Source organism: Myotis davidii, unplaced genomic scaffold (genome assembly GCF_000327345.1).
Source record: "Myotis davidii unplaced genomic scaffold, ASM32734v1 scaffold205, whole genome shotgun sequence".
Taxonomy (NCBI): Eukaryota; Metazoa; Chordata; class Mammalia; order Chiroptera; family Vespertilionidae; genus Myotis; species Myotis davidii.
The window spans coordinates 827556-838425 of record NW_006297573.1 but is presented as its reverse complement, the minus strand read 5'-3'; the positions used below and the strand labels follow the sequence as shown (position 1 = coordinate 838425).

The 10870-nt window shown below is 32.9% G+C and overlaps 1 protein-coding gene across 1 annotated transcript in view; it reads left to right on the top strand.

The window, feature by feature from the left end:
• DOCK7 (dedicator of cytokinesis 7) overlaps positions 1–10870 on the top strand; it is a 166078-nt gene that overhangs the window by 71242 nt on the left and 83966 nt on the right. The window contains 3 exon segments of the mRNA XM_006773220.2: positions 2055–2125; positions 5685–5823; positions 6724–6825. Coding sequence (XP_006773283.1) covers positions 2055–2125; positions 5685–5823; positions 6724–6825 — 312 coding nt within the window.

Sequence of the window (10870 nt, the reverse complement as noted above, 5' to 3'; positions counted from 1 at the left end):
TGATTTCATAGATGATAAAAAGATACTGGATTATAAAAATAGATGTGTTGGTATTTTATGTGAATTGCCATATAAATTTGAGTTTATGACAAATGCAATATATGTAAAATAATCTGTTTTACTGTTTGCCTAACAAACTCTTCCTTGTCTTACCATCTGTATAGCCTCCTGTACAGAACCCTAGCTGCATCTAGCCACATTGCAGTTACACCCCTCTCCCTTTTGGTGCTACCAAAGCATCTTCTTACTTCCATTATGGGCCTTATAACTTTATGATTATATGTTGATTTCTTCATCATGTCCACTAGACTGTGAGCTCCTTGAGGGCAAGGACCATGTCTTACTCATGATTATATCTTGATGCCTATCTTAGTGCTTGGTACATAATTGATGCTCCATTCATATTGATGAATGATTAAACATACATGTTGATGATCAAAAAAGGAATATATTCCACTGTATATCATTCATGTTATGAAAATAAATGAGTTATTCTGTGAAAAATGATAGCTTCTCAATGGGGGCAAAAAAGGTACCACATTCCTTTATTTGTATATTATTAGTCATATGAAAATATATAATGTTTTTTATGTTTATGTGAGTGGTTGGTTTGAAAGTATATAAACAGACACATTTTTATTTGCTTATTTAAAAAAAATAAAGACTAAGATAATTTTTGATCATATTATGTCAGTATGATAAAACCATAAACTCTAATTCTGGCACTGGAACAATCTTTAAAAAATGTTTTTTAATCCTTACCCGATAATAGGTTTTTATTGATTTGAGAGAGAGAGAAAGAAAGAGAGAGAAACATCAGTCGGTTGCCTCCCATGCGCCCCCAATTGGAGATTGAACGTGCAACCTGGGTATGTGCCCAGACCAGGAATCAAACCCACCACCTTTTGGTGTACAGGAAGACACTCCAACCATTTGAGCCACATTGGCCAGGGCTGGAACAACCTTTTATAAAAATATAGTGAAGTATTCTTAGCAAATTGATTAGAGTTTTCTAGGAGAGTCATAATTATTATACTTTAAATACACTTAAAATAAAAGGGCCAGCTTGAGATACTGCAGAAAGAGACAAAATACCTGTTAATATGTTCTTTTTATTTTGGGATGGTGCCAATTAGTCCCTTTGTATCAGAATACATTTGAGTTGTTTTACCAGTTGTGTTGATGAAAGTGTGCTGACAAGACTGCATTCCTATTCATGCATATGTAGAGGTGGCTGGCCAGATGTAAGAGTTTAATCTGTGGCTAGATAACATTGCAAGCCTACCTGTCTCCCACTGGAATCATAACTGTGATGATGACATCATTAAGCCAACGTTCTAATCAGCTGCCCTGATTAACCACCACTTGCTGTTAGAATTCAAGAGGCAGATATATAAGACTATTATTTTACTGCTAAACCTTCTTCAAAAGTAGTGTTGTATTTTTTTGATATGGTGGATTTTTAAAGCACATGTTAGAATATAAAATGGATCTGTATTACTTTCAACAATATAAATTTTTAAAAATAATGTAAAATGGAGCTCCCCTCCATTGTAGAGTAGCTTGCAGGTAGTACTAGGAGCAAAGGATACCTAAAATAGGATTTTTAAATATCATTTATAAATAATAAATATTTGACTTTCAGAATGACTGCTGTCTTAGTGGTGAAGCCACCAACTTGTATAATAGATATATGCCACCATTTTAGGACCATATTTCTTATATAAATTCCAAATGATGTGCTGTATCCAGATTTTAAGATGAATTATCTTCTTTCAAAAAAAGAAAGAAATGTACCTCATTGCCCAATATATATAAATATAATGGATAGAAATTTTTTGAATGTTTGAATGTCAGACGGGTCTATAGTTGAAAAGAAATTTAGAATTAAGCAATTGAACTTATTAATGATCGTCAGTAGGCACATTGTTCTTCATTGGGCTGATTTTGCCCATTGTTCTCAAATAGTTATTAAATCAGACAAATTCTTACATAGATATGAAACATCCAACATTTATTACAACAAAGTTTCAACATGCTGTTATTTGTTACAGGTAATCTTTGGTAAATCTAGCTGTTCAGAATTTTCAAAGGAAGCCTATACAGCCGTAGTATATCATAACAGGTACTGAATTCAAATATTTCTTTCAAAGTTACTCACTTCTCAGTGGCATTGTTAGCACTCACGTTAGTGTGTTTCTCAAATGCTTTGCTGCACTGAATGTGCAAATTCAAGACAGCTGACATCACAGTTATAATTTTCAATATGTGGATCCATATTTTCTATATACATCTCAAATAAAAGATTTTATACACAAAACATCTTTTCTGTCAAATTCTCTGATCCATTCATTTTTATTATATTATGATTGATTATCTTTGTGGCTTCTGGTTTTTCAGTCTTTTCCCTATTATATCCCCCTAACATTTTGCAGCTTCACTTAACTCTTTACTAAGCTTGAAACTAGTGAATTAAATTGATGATAGTTTCAATATCCAATAATCCTTTAACTTGTTGCCTTTCCATTTTACTTCTTTGAGAAATTAACTTTAGATAACCTTAAATTTCTGCTTTTGTTCTTTCTTCTTTAATTGAATGCTTTTGGAGAAAAAGCACAAAATTGTGCCAATCAGTACTATCATAGGTTATTTTATCTTCTTTTGGCCCCAAAAGATAACTTTTTGTGAATTTTTTTGTCATTGCTTTTTTACCCTCTCTCTCATTATGCAGTCGCTGTTTTAAGTATTTCTTCCCCTTCCTCTAGCTGCTACCTCTTTTCTGTTTGCTTTTACTCTTAGCTTTTCTATTTTATTAAGTTGATTGAGTCCATCCCACTTAAGATCCATCAACTTTTCTGCCCTTCACCTCAAATATCTTTGCACTGATCTGCCTTCCTTCTGATTCAAAGGCAGTAATGGCCCACATCCTGCTCAATGTGAATCTGCTCTCAAACAATCTTATCCAGCTTCTTCCAGAATATGACTTCACCAGTTATCCCTTCTCTTGCATCATCAACCTCCTGTTTCATTCTCTCCATCTCTTGCTGTCAAAAAGAAGCTTAGGTTTTCTATTCTTAAAAAACAAACAAAACAAGTCTTTCTCCAGTGCTGTTGTACAGCATGTTTTCTCCTGATCTCCTTAAAACTTTATTCTTTCTCGCCTTTTTTTACAGCCCTCTCTGGTTTCCTTCTATCTCTTTGAAAGTGTTCTGTAGTAATTATTCTCAGTTTTTCTTTTCTTTTAAGTACAGACATTCCATACAAAAAACTAAGGTTTTGTCCTTAACCCTACTGTTCTCTTCCTAAATAATTTTATGTATTTCTCAGACTTACACTCAATGAAAATGCTTCTACTTTTACCTTTATGTGTACTGCTCACAACTTTTATTTTCAGCCAGAACCTTCTTTCTGAGGTACAGACATGTATTTTTGGTGGCCTATTGGGCATATTCATTTGGATTCCCTGCTGTTTTTCCAATTTCCATGTATTTTCTCCTGGCCCTCTTCCTGACCCTATCTTTCTTTTTATTAGTAGTACCACCAATTTTCCAGTTAGTCTGACTCAAACTTTAAGACATCCTTGCCTTCCTTCTTCATTTCTCTAATATTCAAGTATCTTTCTTTTACATCTTGATGATTTTCTTCCTATGTCATCACCAAACATAATCTGTGCTGCCCTATTTCTGGGCCTTTCTTGGATCTTTATTTCTATTATACTAGTATACAGATTCCCTCTCCCTACTGAGCTTTTACTCATTCTTTATGGCCCATATTATAGATCTCTTCTTAAATATAATTCCTTGACCTAAAATTTTAAGAAATCTGTTGAATTCTGTTCTTGAAGCATTTAACTTTATATGCTCTATCCCAGGAGTTGGCAAACTTTTTCCACGAAGGGTCAAATAGTATAGATTTAGGCCCTGTGGGCCATGTGGTCTCTGTTGCAACTACTCAGCTCTGCTGTTGTAGTTCAAAAGCAGCCATAGCCAGTAAGTAAAGTTGCAAATCCATGGGCATGACTGTCTTCCAATAAAATCTTATTTATGGGCACTGAAATTTGAATTTCATATAATATTTAAAGTGAACCAGTATACTTTTGATTTTTTCAACCATGTAAAAATAAAAATAAAAACATTCTTAGTTTGTAGTTTAAACAATACCAGGCAGATCACTGGATTTGGTTTGTGTGCAATAGTTTGCCAACCCCCACTTTATATATATTTCTTCTAAATTATATATTTTTGAGGGTAATTATTTTTTATGTTCATCTTTAAACCCACCACAAAAGTAATACAATGCCTAACCTTAAGGTGGGCAATTCACTTGCTTGATTGGAAGATGTTTAATTTTCTGTAACAGTCTTCACATAATACAATTTAAAGAAAGACATTAACTAAAATACTCCATACAAGGAAAAATATTGATAAAGAAAGTAGGAAGTTCTAAACGTATCTCAGTTTGTGGCTAAGTCTTTATTTTTGTTCTTATCATTAGCAGGATTTAAATGACAGTATAGTATGACATTGCTAGTAAATTAAACTTTCTCATTAATTCAGTGATGACTAGTAAGATCAGTAATAAGATGTGTAGCATCTTTTTACTCAACCAAAGTCATCAAATTCTCAGATGGCTAGCATTGGCTGTCTTTCTTGTGGGTATTAAAAGCCTCATTCTACTTACTATTTCTGTGATCGAATCTACACCCCTTAGCACTTTGAGGCTTATTTGAAAAGAATATTTGACCTATAAGCATCAGAGGAAAAAAACCCTACTTGGTTTTGGATGAACAGCCTTCTCTTTAAAGGTAGTTGGAGCTCTATGGTTTGGATGCATTTTCATTGAAGATAACTCTGAGAGATACTAACTCAACCTGGAAGATTGGGATGCTAAGATTCTATCCCTTTTAAGTCTATATAATAAATAGTAGTTATGCTTTCCTGTGAAAATTCTCAATGGATATTGAGACAAAAATTCCATTGGTTTGATCAAATATATTTGCTGTATTCTTTATAATGACTGGAAACACTTCTAAAATGTGGAACAAATGTAATTTGTGTGTATTCCCTGATTTTTTTTTCTTTTCTTTGAGCTGTTAGTCAATGTTTTGGTAACATTTATTTCTTTAGCAATGGGATAACGGATGTAAGACATTTCATAGAGAGCCCTACTTGATACTAAGTTGTCTAAAGTTACCTTTTTCTTTTTTTTATAAAAGGGTAATATAAATTAGTCTTAATTTGAAGCTGTACTCCTATAACAGAAAAATGTTTTTCTGTGGTATGGTTTTAAAATATACACTTACAAAATCCTATATTATTTTTATGTGATGTGTATCAGAATTGGTTTAGAAATAATAGAAAGCCTTACCCTAGTCTCCTCTTTTATAGTTTCCAATCTAATGAAGGTCTCAGCATCACGGTGGTAATTATTAATGAATTTTCAAATAATAGGATTACTCAGCCCATTAATAAAAATGGAAAGAGAAATTTTAGAAACAGTGACAGTTCCCTCATCTGGAAGTAGGAGTTAGTTATTTTGGAATAAAGAAAAATATTTTGACTAGAATAAAAATTAAGCATGAATCCTGAAATTAATTTTAAAATTACTCAAATATACAAATGCAGTAATTTTTTATTTTGAACAAATTACTGACTATTGATCTGTTTTGTTGTTTTTGTATGAAGGTCTCCTGATTTTCATGAAGAAATCAAGGTTAAACTCCCTGCTACTTTAACTGACCACCATCACTTGCTTTTTACTTTTTATCATGTTAGTTGTCAACAAAAACAAAATACTCCTCTTGAAACTCCTGTTGGATATACAGTAAGTATATTTTTGTTAAATAATTTGCTCTTTGATCTTAAAACTAGTACAATATTTAAGATATATGTAGTTGGTATAGTAATTCTTATCTGAATCCCCACATTGGTTAGGAAGGATCACTATAACAATAAAATGCTCATTAATGTAATTAATTGACTAACAATCTAAACATTAGGTGTTGGTCCTGATGATTATGTTTACCCAACTGTACAATATAAATATAATAATTTTAAGGGTTCTTCAGAAAAGAATAGTTCGAATGTAAAATGATTAAAAGGACTTTTGTCAATTAAATGTATTTTTACTTTAATTAAAGGCCAACCCTTGAGTACTTTTTGAAAAATCATTATGATTGAATTGCAAAAGCAAACTGAAGATGAAGGACATCATAATATGCTATTACTGCTTTGTTAGAAAATTCATGCCTCCACCCAAAAGAGAAAAGTCAACATTTGATTTATGTTTTGCCTTTTGCAGTTTGTGACATGAATTTTGCTAAATGTAAGAAAATAAATTCATGTTCATACTTGAAAATTTTCTTTTCAACAGCCATATCTAATCAAATCTTTTTTTTCTTATATTGACACTGTTATCCCAGTTTAATATTGATATACTCTGTGGCCTTTTTTTACTACCAGTTTTCCTTCGGCTAATAAGGACCTTGTATAGATTTAAAAATTGTATAGTTAGTACTAATAATATCTCACGGGTCATTCTTAATAAATTATTGTCAGGGAAACTTTGGGGAAATTATGAAAGCTCATAATTACATAATTAAATCCCTTTGGTGTTTGGGGATGTGAGACAAATGTGGCTCGTATTCAGTTCTTAAAACAGATTTTCTAAGCAATTACTTTTAAAAACAATTCAAATGAATATTGTTTCCTTTTTATTTAAAAGTGGATACCAATGCTTCAGAATGGACGATTAAAGACTGGGCAGTTTTGCCTACCGGTCTCACTGGAAAAACCACCACAGGCTTATTCTGTACTGTCTCCTGAGGTCAGTATCTCTCACGTTGAAATTCTCCAGATTGAACGAAATGGGTTTTCATTACAAAGGTGTTTTTCTCAAACAAGACCTTGTGATTCTGTTTATAAGTATGTTGATAATGAAGTAATAATATTATTTTCCTCTTTTAATTAAAATTATAGAATACTAAGAAGCTTTCAGACTATTTTAAAAAATGTAAATTTATTCATTTAAAAATAATAATACATGAAAATAAACTCAAAGAAAAGACACATTTGGAAAATTTTTATATTGTAACGAGAACTTTCTTTAAATAAATAAGTCTTTCTTTTAGTAGATAATATTTAACTACAAGGCTAGAGGGAGAACAGATTTAAATTATTTTTTAAAGAAATTTTTTATAATTACTGATCATTGATCATATATGTGAAAATAAAGTGGCTATAAATATGCTATAAATATAGTGCTTTATTTTAAGAGACATTATCAGCTTTGTTGATTATATGTGACTTGAAAGAAACAAAAACATTGGAAAAATCTCACTCAAGAATCAGTAGCCACTGTTCAAAAACCAAAGTGCCCTCTGAGAGAACATGATGATTACCAATCCACTTAATGTGTTAACCATCAATATAAACATTAATCTGAAATATGTATTGTGAATGTTGTCCTGGTGGATTTTTTTCAGAATAAACTCAGAAAGTATTCACAAATAAATTAGTATTGTTTTTATTTCTTAAAACAGAAGAAGAAACAATATAATGCTACTGCTTTGACTTCATTTCTCACTATTATCTCACTCCGCTCTAGCCATGTAGCACAGTCACCTTAGCTGTCCTTCAAACATGAAAAGAGCATTTCATCCCAGGCCCTTTGCACTTCTGTCTGCTGGCAGTGCTTTATCAGAAGGCCTGCTGCTCCGTTTCATTCAGGTAGCCACTTAAATGTCACCTCTTCAGAGAGGTTGTCTGTGATCATTGTTAAGCGCCCAGCCTGTTTTGTCTTCCGGACGGAAAGTACAGTGTCAGTCACCGGTGACTGACATAGCGCTTAACGTGTTAAATGAATGAATAAAGATAGTATAAATTAAAAATATGACTGTCCCCCTCCTTCCCTAATCTGTCATTTAGTTTTTCATGAACACATTTTTTTAGTAAATAAGTTAGTCGTCTGCCAGGGGTAGCATTGTATTTCAAAAGGAAGTATTTTGAAAGAAAATAGGATTTTTTGGAAGTTATGTTTTTTATTTTCCATGTTTGCAAATGCAAGGTCAGCTTTCTAAAAGCAAAGTTGGTGGTTTCTTTTAGCTATGTTGTGTATGCTCATATATAAAAAATATGGTGATGATTTGGATTTGACTATAGACATATAGTATGGCTGATTGATACCGAGATAAACCACCTGATTAAAAATGCTTACACTTTTGTATATTTTAATTACTATATTAAAATAACAGTATATATTCTTCGCTTTTATTTAAAGAATAGTAAATATTACTGGTTTTAGTGCTTAATTTAAAATATGTGAAGATAAGTATTTCAACATTGAACTTTTATAGGTCATTGCTTAACGCAATTTTTCGTTTACTTTCCTGGCTGAGGCTGAGCTTTGTTTGAAGGTCAGAGACCTTCTGATACGTGCTAACTTCAGTAGTTCTTTGGGCCTTAGAATATGAGGCTTGCCATATATGCATGCTTAGATACTGGTAAACTATCTATAATCAGTGAACTATTGTTTTATGATATTTGACTGACCATTTCTAGTGATCAGTGAATCATTTTCTTTTTAAAACTGGGTAGAAAGGAAGGTAAACCTTTATGTGGCTTTGCTTTGCCTCATCTTCTTGATAACTATTTTCCCCTTAAGTTTTCATGTTCCTTTCACTCTGAACCTATAAATACTCTTCCTAGGCAGGACCATTGGCTGCAGTTCATGTGAACAGTACTCCCAAAGTGTATAACTTGTACAAAAATCAAGATGTTCTTGACACCTACTGTTAGTTGATGAATCCTAAATCTGCATCTCTGCTCATCCGTATTTTGCCAGTTATTTTTCTTTACTGGGACATTCCATAGATACCTCAAGCATAAAATGCCCAGATTTATTCTTGTTAAGTAACTTTTGGAACCTTAGGGTGAGAGAAAAACCTTGGCCACCAGAGTACCTCAACAGACTGATGGTACTTTGGTGACTTTAACCTCACTTCAGTGTCATCAGCTTTTCAGGATCAGTGTTTATTGGGCTCCAGGAAGCAGATTCATACTTACAAAATTCGTGAAGATGTAGAGACCAGCATGGCAGTCTGTCAACAGATTTTTTTCTCTCTGTAGGATTATGGCAGTCAGCACTCATCATAGTCACTTGGACCTTAAAATAGTTTTGTTTGATTGTTTTTGCCTGATATATGTCACAATGAAAAAATATACATACCCTTTTTCTCATTAATTATACTTCTAAATATTTATTCTACAGATATATTTGCATAAGTATGCAAATACCCGCATATAGCATATTTCTAAACTTCACAGTGGTTAAATCTATATATGGATACTTACATTTTTCAATTTATTGTTACTTTATTTATAATATCATAAACAATGATGCATCCACTATGCAATCCAAGAACTAGAACATTGACAATAACTTGCATCATTTATTTGTTCCTCCCCATCCCGTACTCTTTTCCCCCTCTATAAAAAACTAGCTTTCTTTTTTAAAAATTGTGGTAAATATACGTAACATAAAATTTACCATTTTAAAGTGTGCAGTTCTGTGGCATTAAGTATGTTCACATTATTTTGAAAACTGGCCTCATAAAAACAACTTTGTGTGTGACTAAAGAATACATTTTTTAATTTGCTTATGTTATGAATTTAACAAAAATTTATTATTTGTTTGTAATCCTCTGGGACTTGCTTTTTCTTTTTCTTTCTGTTTTTTAAATATATTTTATTGATGTCAGAGAGGAAGTGGGGAGAGAGAGAGAGATAGAAACATCAATGATGAGAGAGAATCATTGATTGGCTGCCTCCTGCACACTTTACACTGGGGATGAACCTGCAATCCCGTCATGTGTCCTGACCTGGAATCGGAACTGTGACCTCCTGGTTCATAGGTCGACGCTCAACCTCTGAGCCATGCCAACCAGTCTGGAACTTGCTTTTTCCATTCAGCATTATATTACCAAGATTTAGTATTTCTCTTGATTAAAATAAAATATTCCTCTGGCCTTTTGTTGTCCTTAAAATTTAGTGCGGATTTTTTTCCCGTGACCTTCAAATCTCTGAATGATCTGAGGTCGTGCCCACCTCTCCAGTATTGTCTTTTGCCATAACTGCAGCCTGTCTTTGTACTTAGACTTTCTTCCAAAATTTTTCCTGGCTCCAAGTCTGAATCATCTTACTTCTCTTCCTGTTCTTCACATGGCTGGATTCTTATCATTTTCTGAATTGTATATAAAATAGTACCTCCTCAGAAAGGTCTCTCTTCACTTCATGAACTTTTGACCCTTTCCTCCTCTACATTGCTGATATACTCTATCATATTAATCCAATTTTATTTACTTATTTATCACAATCTGAAATTATTTACTTGTTTTTCTCTATTCCTGTCAGCTGCCCGAGAGTAGACCTTATGTTTACCATGAAACCCCAAAACCTAGAAAAATAGGTAGAGACTTTAGTAAATATTTGTTGTTTGAATTAAATAGAAAAAAATACAAAATTATTGGTATTAGCAAAAAATAAAACATGGAAATTACCTGGATATCGACTAAGAGTTTAATGTTTAATTAAATTTTTGTACATCCATACAATGAATGGTATAATTGTAAGAGGAATGATACAGATTTTAATATCCCAATAGGATATTTAGAATAAAACATAAAAACAGCTCGAAACGGTTTGGCTCAGTGACTGGAGCTTCGGCCTGCAGACTGAAGGGTCCCGGGTTCGGTTCCGGTCTGGGGCATGTACCTTGGTTGCAGGCACATCCCCAGTAGGGGGTGTGCAGGAGACAGCTGATGGATGTTTCTCTCTCATCTATATTTCTAACTCTCTATCCCTCTCCCCTCCTC